Below are 12174 nucleotides of genomic sequence, written 5' to 3'. Positions count from 1 at the left end.
TTCGGCTTTTAATAGAGCAACTTCCACAGCTTGCGTTTTTTGTTTTTTTGTTCCTTTCGTTTCAATAAAGGAAAAGCTGGCAGCTAACTACTGTAGCAGGAACGGGCGCAAGCTTTTTCAATCCTGCAATGACCTAATTCGAACAGTGGAGGGCAGTACAGGATTGTATTTTATGAATTTTAGTTTTCCCCTCAAAAAAGCCCTATTCGCACGGGACTAGCGTTACCTGGGGACCTCACGTGATTTAGAAATTACCCCCCCCACGTCTGTGTTTCGGGCGGGGATAAGCGAAGTCTGTATTTTACTCAAATTTACTGACATTATCCTCGGATATGATTGAAAATGTCAAGGCTCTGCTCTGCGTAACAGTAAAATACGACCCAAAATCACCGAGATGCCGATTCGCACGGGACTAATATTATCACATGACCTCTGTGTTTGGCGAGATATGGTAGGTAATTTGCGGTGGAATTTTTACTTGAAAAATTACGGACATGGCAGATTCGCTCGGGATTAAGATCACAGACGACCTCCGCAATTATTACAAGTTACTAGAGGTCCCCAGGTAATACTAGTCCCGTGCGAATAGGGCTAAAGAGACATATATTTAAAAAATGATTGGCTATGGCTACACAGCACAAAATATGCAACATCCTGATGATGCGATGGATGAGCTGAGTGGACGTGCAGTTCCTGGTGTAGCTTGTGAATTCTTGATGCATAATTAACTCAATTTCATTTCGGCACTGTTGGTTTGATCAAGTTTCGGTGTCTGGATTTAATGAATGTGTCCATATGAAAATCTAAATTAAGCATTCAAGGTTGTGTGGTGCAGTGGGTAGCACTGTCGCCCCACAGCAAGAAGGAATCCGGCCTGGGCCTTTCCGCGTGGAGTTTGCATGTTCTCCCCGTGCCCGCGTGGGTTCCTCCGGGTACTCCGGGTTCCTCCCACAGTCCAAAGACATGCAGGTAAGCTCTAAATTGCAGGCTTCTGTTCCCGGTTTATTTGACACCAACACGCTGCAGTTTGAGGTGCCCAGAACAGGTGACTGTGGCCCAAGGAGAGCTTGGCGGTGTAAGTCCATAAATGCTTCTACACTGTTCCCTGCGATCGAAAGACCGTCTGAATGGTTTCTTCGTAATTGGTGCACCTAAGAACATCTGCACTTCACCACGCAAGAGAGTGAAATGGCTTTTATCTTTTTTTTTGTGATGCTATTGATCCCAGTAATGAGCACCTCAAGGGCCCCAGTGGATCGTAATGAAGGAAACATTCCTCTCTTCCTGTTACCTGTCCATAAATTTAAAAGGCAGCATGTGATTGGCTGGTTAGTGATGAGGTGATGGGGAGAGGGGGGTGATGTCACTGGGTCACACTCTAGGGGGAATGCAGTGACTGCTTCAGGATCACCTTTCACGCCGCTAAGCCTAATCCTCTGAATGATCTGTGGAAGCACTGAACTGATCTCAGGCCAGTGTTTGAGGGCAGATTTTCTCCCCTGTCAAGTTTAGTGCACATATTCCAAACCTGTTTTCCTCTTCAGCAATACAGTCATCCAGTTTGCAGAGTAGTAGCAGTAGTACTCACCCACTGCATGCTGGGATAGGCTCCAGCACACCCCGCAATCCTGACCAGGAATAAGCGGGTTAGATAACGGATGGATGGCTTGTAATAATGGAGAGATGCAGCCCACACTGACGCAATGACCCCCTGCATGGGCGAGGGTTATAATCTGCCACCGCAGCACCCTTTGACCTTTCACCCCTTTGCTCTCCGTCTCCCCGTCTGAAAAAAACAGAAAAAAAAGCAAAAGGAGGGCAGACAGTCTGCTCTTGGTTTTAAAAAAAGACAAATATGATCCCAGTTCTATAATCTTGCAGGTGTGCAAAGTGCTTAGCAGACATTTCAAAACAAAGTAAAATGAGAAGTTAAAATAAATTCTTAATAAAGAGGTAAAAATAGGGAAGTACAACTTGGTGCTGTTTCTATTTTAACACCATGACTCTCCTCATGTCACCCTATATAAAAGCTCTTTCTGAACTTCGAATGTAAACTTTCAAGTTTAAGCTACTTCGGGTCAGACTGCTTGCTCTCCCTTATATTGCAGACTAACTGATAAACAGAATATTTCAGTACCAAAACATGGAACTTGAGAACACGTTAAAATGGTTGTGACATGTGTCCTGGTTTAGGTCTTGTGACTGTGTGTGTGTGTGTGTGTACACGCATGCAATGTTAAAACACATTAAAATGGTTGGTTTACAGCTTGTGACTGTGTGTACATGTGTGAGTTTGTCCAGGGTGTGCGTGTGTGTGCGTGTGCGTGTGCGTGTGCGTGTGCGTGTGCGTGTGTGTGTGTGTGTGTGTGTGCGCGTGCGTGTGTTCTCATGTGTCTTCACCTTTGGAGAGAGTGCATTTCCTGTACCGCCCCAGTGCATGCTGGAACCTGTTCGCCTCCTTCGCCAATGTGTCACACGCGGGGGCTCTGCCATTAAATCACAGCGTGGTTTACGGTTTATGGAGACGCTTCCGACATACGAGACCTCCTGGACTGCCAGGAGCTCGGAGGCACTGTATACACACCACTCAGTCTCTCTCTCTCTCTCTCTCTCTCTCTCTCTCTCTCTCTCTCTCAGCTAGCGTGAGCTCTCACAACACACCAAGACAAGCACTTTATCCATCTTCATATGAGCCATCACTTTGTACAACACACATAATTTAAAATATGAGCAGTGCTGTGGCATTTTTGGGGTGGGGGGGGGGGAACGGGCAACTGGTAAGAATCAGTCTGTTTATAAGCTTTGAATTTCACACTGACAGTTAACAGCGTAGACTATTCCTCAAAACATGAACGGACGATTCTGCAATAAAAGCGCCTCACTGGGGCCTAGGATAAAGATCTGAATGCATAATGAATTATCTAATTACCGTTAGATAACACAACAAGCAAACACGTCCACAGTACAGTTTCATTAGTCTCACAAAGCATGTCGAATTCCTGCTTTCCCCACCTAATTGTTGGTCGTCCTTTTGACATAATTGAATTTAGCTGAGTAATCAACAATCGCTGAAGATCTCATGACATTGAATTGATTAACTTGGCGAGAGGACTGTCCTCATGCGCGCAGGGGTGATCCTTGGCTGGAATGTTTTCTCGTAAAAGACTGTTTTCACTGCTGGAAGCGCACCAAAGCCAAAGCAAAACATCCAGCAGAAGGGATATAAAAACAGCGGTCTACCTGGAATTAGAATCATTACCGTTTTGGCCGGAAGCCCGGTGCGCTAACCGCTGCTGCAGAATGCCGCTCTTAGACCCGCGGTGTCAAACTCAGCTTCCCGAGGGCAGCAGCGTCTGCAGGCTCTTTCTTTTTCTTTTTTTTTTTTGGTGATTCGCTTTAAATCAGCAGCCAATTCGGGTGTTGAGAACAAGGCGTGCGGATACTTCTTCAGCCAATCAGAGAGCTTAAATTAGTCACCGATGCTGAAAGGGACCGGGAGCCAGCAGACCCTCCAGGGCCGGATCCCGACACCTTTCGCCCCTTAGAGACGCGGAGCGATGAGTCCAGTCTAAACGTCCCAGGTTTACCTGGGGAGCGACGGTACCTGCTCAGCGCCTGGGAGAGAAACCGTCACTGAAGGGCCTGGGACGGGGGCACAGGGGAGTGGGACGGGGGCACCGACTTCCCCAAGCCACCGTCGCACCTTCAGCCCTTTGAACAGCAGGGTTTTTTTTGTTTTGGAATGTTCAACATATCTAAGTGAGGGTTCTAGAACTCCTCCGCTTTCAGTCACCAGTAGCGATTGTGACATCAGCATTAGAATGCTCAGATAAGAACATTCTACTCACATATTTGTGCGCCCCCCTCCTCCCCCGCCCCCTTTATGGACCACCCGGGGAGGTAGTGTGGAGGTGAGGCTGGGGCGGTGGGGGGGGGGGGGGGGGGGGTGCAGGTAGCAGGTAAGATAAGAGCAGCTCAGGCGGGAACAGAAAGGCCCCAGCACGTCTCACAGAAAGAGAGATCTCAAAAAAGGAAATAGATTAAACGGTCTCTCCCACACCATTCCTTAGACTAGGACATACACGTACATGTACACACACACACACACACACACACACACACACACACACTCCATACAGCACAGAGAAAAGCCCCTCCCCGAACAACCCCTCATGTTCCTAGGGAGGCCAAATGAGAGCGAGTGAGAGACAGGGAAAGGGAGAGAGAGAAAGTGTGAGAGCGAGAGCGAGAGAGAGAAAGAGGAAGGGAGGGAGAATTGGAACTAGAGGTGGGAAATAACAGAAAGGAAGGACAGTGTTACACAGAAAAGAGAAGGGCAGAGAAAGGGGAGAAGAGAGAGAGAGAGGGGAAGAGAGAGTGTGAGAGAGAGACAGAGATTGTCGTACTCACCGCCAAGCATACCTTTGCAGACTTCGAACACAGCAGGGCTGAATATTCCCGGGCTCAGCTGCGCAGGATGGAGCCCATCACAGGCTGGTGCTGAACCCCGTCTCTTTCTGTCCCGAGTGGAGGCTCAGTGGGGTGGGGGGGGCGAAGAAAGGGGGGGAGAAGAGGAGGGGTGGAGAGCAACACGAGACGTTTGTACGGGACGTCCTGACCGAAGGGGGACAGAGGGACCCCTCCGCGGGACGGGCTGCCATGCTCCAGAGCTCCACGTCAGGATTCTGCCCCGACCCAAACCCAACGTCCCAAACGGAGATGGCTGAGGAACACCGGGGACCCCGCTGATCCGCCCGGCTGTACCCGACACCATGCGGACACCGTCGCTGACCCTGTGGGTCCTCTGGGTTTGGACCCTCTCCGGCGGGACCGGCTTCGAGCGGGACGGTCGGGAGGGGGCGGACGGCGCGGAGGTGAGTGACGCAGCGCGGGGGTCTTCCTCCTCCCGAACCCCGGCTGCTCGGGTTACGGCAGCTACGCGCGCCGCGAGGGGGATGCTGGCCGCCTCTTCATCCTCGCCGGAGGCAGAACAGAATGAGGAAGTGCAGCGGTCGTGTCGTAACAAGTTCTGCCTCCTCGTAGTGCAGCACCGGTCTTTAGCTGGATAAGAGGAGCTGCAATTCTTTAGCCTTCATTTCCTTCTCCTCCTCATTCTTTAAAAAAAAAAAAAAAAAAAACGAGAGAAAGAACTAAAGGATAGATGTGAGTGACAGATGTTAACTTGCGGGAGAGGGGAAGGAAATGGGAGCACGCATGAAATGGGGAAAATGAATAAAGAAACAGGGTCCTTGCAACGCTGGAGGACGACCTGTCAGGTGTCACGCTGTCGGAATGAGGGATGGCGTTAGGTTCAGTACCCACCTGTAGAGGCAGGGGGGCTGAGTTCCTTACCCAAAAACTGTGAGGGGACAGAGGACAGAGTTTAGAACTTGACATCATGGCAAGTAAGCAGATGGGGGTGAGTTCAGGTCCCAACGGCGTGTTTTTGTGGGGTGAGGAGTTGAACTCAATACCAGTCGTAGGAGGTTAAGCGAGGGAAGGGTTTGAGTTCTGAACTCATCAGCGTGTCGAGCGAGGGAGAGGGGGGGGGCGACTGTGTGATGGACTGAAACTCTACTCGAATTTATTCTTTGAGCTACAAACTGACTTGCTGAACTGCTTTTACACATTTTTGGTTTTATGAGATTTGGGGGCCTTTGCAAAGTAACAAAACGGACGAATACATTTACATCTGGATATTCTTTTCTGGATTCGTTAAATGTGAAGCGAATTTTCTGGAAAAATGTGTTTTAGTTTTTTTTATTTTCCCGCCTCTTGTTGTTTTGGTTCTCGGTGACCACATCGTTCAGACGCAGCTGTGTGAAAATGGGGGTCGGGGGGGCACGCTGGCCCGCTTTCAGAAGGGTGGTAACCGACAAACCCGCGGTAATTATGACCTCATGTCATGTGAGCGATGACATCATGCCACTCGAGCCGCGTGCGAGGGCAGATACGCTTTTGAACGCGAGTGCTAACGCTAGCAGAGGGCAGTACAAATCCAAAACCCTTCTACAGGAAAGCAGACCCTGGTCTTTGCTGCCACTGGTGGGATAGAGCCAAAGGCGTCTCACCACCGCAGAATCTCAGACACAAATTAATGTCACAGCCCAGCCTAAAATGAGGGTGTGGGGCCCATTCCACCGTAATGGAGAGCGCTTTTACCCAAGCGAGCCGCCCAGGACTTCAGCATCCTGACCAACAGCACAGGCTCTGTGATAGCACAGCAGATGCAGCCAGAGGAGCAGAGAGGATACGTCTGTCAGCGGTTCGGTTCCTACCATGTCTGTGGCTCTGTTCCTACATCGTGTCTGTGATTGTGTTTCTATGTGGGCCAATGGTTCTGTTCGGACGCCGTGTCAGTGGTTCCGTTCCTACATCGTGTCTGTGGTTCTGCTCCTACATTGTGTCTCTGGTTCTGCTCCTACGCTGTGTCTGTGGTTTTGTTCCAATTCTGTGTCTGTGGTTCAGTTCCTATGGTTCTGTCCCTACGCCATGTCTGTGGTTCTGCTCCTACTCCGTGTCTGTAGTTCCATCCCTACACCGTGTCTGTGGTTCTGTTCCTACGCCGTGTCTGTAATTCTGTTCCTACACCGTGTCTGTGGTTCTGTCCTTCTCAGGCCCAGCTGGGCGGAGCCAGGCGGAGAGGCCTGGGGGCGGTATCCAGTGTGGATGAGCTCCTGGAGCTCCTGTACCCCCAATACGCGCTGGTCCAGCGGTGCCTCAGGGGGCGGGCCCAGGGGACGTCCTCTCGACTCCGCCCCGATGAGGTCACCTGGGAGGATCCCCATGAGGCAGCACTCCACTGGGATGATGGCGCCATCCAAGGTAAGCAGCCTTTCACCCGGTACTGACTGTAAATTTCTCTGGATGAGAACTGAGCCTAAATTATTTAAATCAAAACGGGGCAGAACTGTGAAATTTGTTCCTGTTCATCTGAACCTATTTCTCCCCCCTAAACTACAGCAAAAATGTGTTTTATCAAACCAGTTCTGAAACATTAATGTTAAGCTACTGAAAGGGCAACACAGGGTTGGGACAACAACAGAATTCTTGGAGCACCTATAAGTGTTCTAACCACAAAAATCAAGAATTGTTTCACGACAGAGTTCATTCCTTTACAAGGACTGTTTCTTTTCTTGATAATATAGCAACTATAATAGCTTGACAGATTTTGTTTCTGAAATTAGAGAACAGATTATGAGCACAAAAGATTGCGATGAGTGATAAACTTGTCGGGTTTATAGGTCCTTTGAACAATTTAGTCTCAACTGAATTCCTTTTTTAAAGAGAAGCTGTCATATTTATTTCAGATAATTCACTGTGGGTTGTACAAAGCCTCGCCATGAAGTAACCTCACCGTAACCTAAAAGCAACGAGATAGCTCGGGCATATCCTCTGCGCTGAAAAGGAGTGCTCTCCCTTCAAGGCACATCAAAGCCCCAAAGCGTACACTATTATTAGCAAATCTGCAGAGAAAGCCATCTTTACAGTCACGGCTCAGTGCTGGACTCCACCGCAGATCCACGCCCGAGCACGTCATCTTCGGTTCACACGGCTGCTGGAAAGCTCTGGAAAGATAGCGGGTCCCAGCTAGACCCTCAATGCTTTCATCTCAAGACGTTTTACACTGCGACGTGGTGCATCGGTTCCAGTAACACTGGACAAAAAGAACACACACAAACTGAAAAAAGGAACACCCACAGCCAAACCATCTGGACAGGTTGTCGTCCCACTTTGACCATATTTCAAACCATATTTAGGCCGTATTTCAAAGTAATGTTCTCTGCAGAGGGGAGTAAAGTATTTTTCAGTTTGTGTGCCTCCACGCGGTCGATGTCAAAAACAGCGAGATGAAAAACTAAAGTGCTCCACTAAGATTTCACACTTGATTGCAACACAACTCTGCTTCAGACAATTGAGATATCATTCATTTATATAGCCGCTACAGTTCTCTCAAACAACGCTCAAAGTGCCCCACCTGGATTTGATCTGGCAACCAAGGCAATAAGATAGGATCGCTGACCCACCCCCTATAAAAGCTTCCTGAGAGTATCCTGTCAGTTGCTCTAATGGGCTTACCACTTTTTCCCATGATCCTCCTCTCTCAGTCATCATGGCGGAGATGGAGCGCACGGCGTGCCGTCCGCGGGAGGTGTGTCTGGAGGTGTCCAGGGAGTACCCAGAAAGCCCCAGGCACGTGTACGTGCCGCGCTGCGTGTCTGTGCACCGCTGCGGGGGATGCTGCAACCACGAGGCCCTGCACTGCTCCAACAGCAGCCACAGGCTGGTCAACAAGACCGTGAGTGTGTCTCCCACGCACACACACACTCCTACACACACACACACACACACACTACTGCTCCAACAGCAGCCACAGGCTGGTCAACAAGACTGTGAGTGTGTCTCATTCACACACATACACACACACACACACACACACACACACACACACTACTGCTACAACAGCAGCCACAGGCTGGTCAACAAGACCGTGAGTGTGTCTCTCACACACACACACACACACACACACACACACACTACTGCTACAACAGCAGCCACAGGCTGGTCAACAAGACCGTGAGTGTGTCTCACACACTCCTACACACACACACACACACACACTACTGCTACAACAGCAGCCACAGGCTGGTCAACAAGACCGTGAGTGTGTCTCTCACACACACACACACACACACTACTGCTACAACAGCAGCCACAGGCTGGACAACAAGACCGTGAGTGTGTCTCATTCACACACATACACACACACACACACACACACACACACACTACTGCTACAACAGCAGCTACAGGCGGGCCAACAAGACCGTGAGTGTCTCACACACACACACACACACACACACAGTGTTGCCCCAACACCAGCCCAAACGCTGGTAGACAGCACTATCACTGTGTGTACAAATGCACAGTGCTGCACCAGCCAGCCAAGACAACAGCCCTGGGAAAATATAAATACACAAAGATAATCACAACCAACGGGGTACTCTACCTTTCACACTTCCTGCGGAATGACGATGCGCTTCCTCTCACTCAGCTGGTGGAGCTCTCCCCATCTCACATGGAGCGTTCCGTCGTCATGGTGACCTTCGTCAACCACACGTCCTGCGAGTGCCGTCCCAAAAGGCCGCTGCACTCCGTCATCCGGAGGGAGGCCGACGCCCACCGTCGCGCGTGAGTGGCAAGGAATCGGGGGGAGAGAGAGCAAAGCTCCCACCGTTTTTTTAATTTCCCCGATCACAGGGGAGTGGGGTGCATTTTATGTCCCGCAGGTTTTTGAAGTGTCCCACGACTCACTCGCCTAACCCCTATCCCCCTCCCCTCCCCCCCCCCCACAGGTGCTCCGCTCCAGGTGTTCTCTGCAGCGCGGGTCTGGTGTGGGACCCTACGGAATGCCTGTGTGTTCACAGGAACGCGAGCTCCTTCTCTGAGCCAGAGCTGGGTAACTCAAGCAGAGATCTGCACCAACCCCTCTGTCCCATTCAAACACCACACACACACACACAGGCACACGCACATATGCACACGCATACACACATGCGCATGCACACACACACGCACACGAACACACACAGGCACACACACACATGCACACGCACACACACACACACACGCACACGCAAACACACAGGCACACGCACACATGCACACGCATACACACAACTCTAGAGTTGCCGACAGCTGGTCCACACTTAAAATTAGATTTATTTTCATTAACATCCTAACTCCATGTTCCCTCTCCCCCCACAGACCCCCTGGGTGACCCGTTGCTGGCTCTGTGCGGCCCGAACAAGGTTCTGGACCCGGAGCACTGCGGGTGTGCGTGCCGAAACGGGCTGACCGAGTCCGGCTGCGGGCCGGGCCGTCGTCTGGACAACGGCACGTGCGCCTGCGTCTGCGGGGGTCCGCCGGGGAGCTGCCCCCCCGGCCAGCGCTGGGACCCGGGGGGGTGCATGTGCGCGTGCCTCCCCAACTGCCCCCGCGGTCTCGCCCCCCAGCCCGGGACCTGCGTGTGCCGGTGCAAGGAGAGCCCGCGAACCTGCCTGCTGCAGGGCAAGAGGTTCAACCCACACACCTGCAGGTAACACCGCCGGCCACCAGGGGGCGCTGTGCAAACGAGGCAGTCATGCGCAGGGACAGCAGGGCATCCAATGATACTTTGGGCTCACTCAAATCGCTTTGCAGAAGTATTTTTTCAGAATGCGTGACATAAATGATCAACATGTGGATCCACCTCTCCCCACCTGCCACGTCTGTAACTGACAAGGCTTCAAACTGACGCTTGACTGACAAAGGACATAGCATTTGCCTAATGCACGTTTCCTTGATTGAGGAAAGGATGCAAGGAGGTAAAATAAGCGATTGGAAAGAACACTTTCACATGAACTTTTGACTTCACTGCACCCCCACTATCACCTCACCCCTCCCCTTCCTACCCACCCACACACAACAACATTCTTTTATCAAAGAGACAGCAGAGATGGTTTTTGGCAGCGGGAACAGCTTCCATTAGGATTTTGGCAGGTTTGTGCAAATCATTTTGCTTTGGACTACAATCTTCCTTCTTTTTTTTTTTTTTTTTTTTAATAAAAAGGCATCTTAGGCAGGACTTCCAAACACAATCACAGTATTACCAGAGTAGGGACAGGTAACAGATTAACCCCCACCTGTCTCCCCTGTCTTACAGCTGTTACAGGCTACCCTGTCGGACCCCACACAGGAAGTGTCCGTCCGGCTTCTATTTCAGCCATTTTGTCTGCAGCTGCATACCCGACCACATGAGGACAGACGAGCTGAACTGAGAGGGGCGGAGCGAGCTTTAGACACTCCTCCCCAGGGCTCTCATTGGTCAAAGGGGCTCTTTCTATGAAGGGTGCAGTGGCCCTCGAGGAGACGGGATGCAGAAGGAACACGTTGCGGTGAAGACATTTGGCAGAAGCTGAGAGCACTTGGTTTCTCCCTTTCCTGATTGGCCAGGGAGAGTCTGTGGATTATGACATCACTTGGTCATGGACAAGCTCACGACAGATTGATGCAACGATCCCCTTGTGCTGTTGCACTGAACATCCAAAATAAAACTACAAAAAACCAGATGAGCGTTCAACAAGATCATTTGCATGTGTAACGGCTGACATTACGGTTACAAATTAAAAGTTCTACATTACTCTTTGACAGCACTGATTAAATTAATATTCAGGCAACAGTCAGGGGGAGATAGATTTTCATTGCGGATTACCTGTGGGGATTTTTTCCTTTTAAAACTAACATTTCTTAAAAAAATAAAAAAATCTATTTTAACAGCAGAACAACTGTTGAATAACTTGTTTGCCATTTGTTCATATTTTTAGCAGACTGGCTAACACTTGATCTGTTTTTTTTTTTACTTGAAAAGAACAGGAAGCATAAACAAAACAGCTTTTCTGTTCATGCTTGGTCTTCATAAGAGCTTCATAACTCCTCCATACGTCTACATTCATAGTCATTCAAAACCATTCATAAGCAGTTTTTACTGCTGGTGCACGCCTGGATTCAAACCCACGACCTCCTGTTTGCTTCCTGCTCGCTCGGTCACATTCTTCTCAGAACGTCTTCCGGCTGAAGGCCTAGCCCACACTGGGAGCTTCCTCTCCCGATTAAGGCTTTGATAGAAAAGCTTGCAGTGTGTTCACGGACTAACGCAAAGGTCGGGTTTTTCAGTTCGACACCACTGAACCTGGTCACCCGAAGACAGCCGTAAGATGTTAAAGACAGGCGAACAGGATGTATGGTGTATGTGGGGGGGGGGGGGGGGATGGGTCGGGACCTTGTTCCTCGCCCAGCCGAATTCTGCGGTCCCCACTGCGGTCAGAGGACAAGACCACCCCCCCTCGCCAAGTCGCCGCCACACTTGACCGGCTCCGCGGGTTTCGGCGATGGCGGGCGTTTCTCCGGGGGACCGATCGACCCGGTCACGGCCGGTGGGAAAAGGAACAGCCGCTTTGAGCCTTTAAAACCGGGAAAATGCTTCAGATTAATGTTGTTACACAAGCCCTGGACCCGGCCTCTAATGGGGTCTGTCAGACTGCAAAAGAAGAAAGCTTCCTCTGCATTAGACCATCTTTAAAGATTAGTCACCATGGATAATAAACACAGACCTGGCATAAACACGACAAACAC

General features: G+C 50.4%; 1 protein-coding gene and 1 long non-coding RNA gene across 3 annotated transcripts; one reads left to right on the top strand and one right to left on the bottom strand.

Moving 5' to 3' along the window:
* Positions 1-1695: 1695 nt before the first annotated feature.
* On the bottom strand, positions 1696-4484 carry LOC118223072. 2 transcript variants are annotated; one of them, XR_004764393.1, is made up of 3 exons: positions 4411-4484; positions 2401-2486; positions 1696-1786 (listed from the first exon to the last, which is right to left on the bottom strand). It is a non-coding gene; the product is annotated as an uncharacterized LOC118223072 (long non-coding RNA). The 2 variants fall into 2 exon arrangements; XR_004764392.1 differs by lacking the exon at positions 4411-4484 and adding an exon at positions 3260-3339.
* Positions 3517-11109, top strand: LOC118223071 (vascular endothelial growth factor C-like). Its single transcript, XM_035409187.1, has 7 exons — positions 3517-4874; positions 6618-6825; positions 8109-8299; positions 9056-9192; positions 9357-9460; positions 9769-10099; positions 10706-11109. The coding sequence occupies exons 1-7, from the start codon at positions 4773-4775 to the stop codon at positions 10818-10820; spliced, it is 1188 nt and encodes a 395-aa protein (XP_035265078.1). The 5' UTR covers positions 3517-4772; the 3' UTR covers positions 10821-11109.
* The last annotated feature ends 1065 nt before the right edge of the window (positions 11110-12174 follow it).

This window comes from Anguilla anguilla, chromosome 3 (assembly GCF_013347855.1).
Source record: "Anguilla anguilla isolate fAngAng1 chromosome 3, fAngAng1.pri, whole genome shotgun sequence".
Lineage (NCBI taxonomy): Eukaryota > Metazoa > Chordata > Actinopteri > Anguilliformes > Anguillidae > Anguilla > Anguilla anguilla.
The sequence above is the reverse complement of the archived record's forward strand: the minus strand, read 5'-3'. Positions and strand labels throughout refer to the sequence as shown.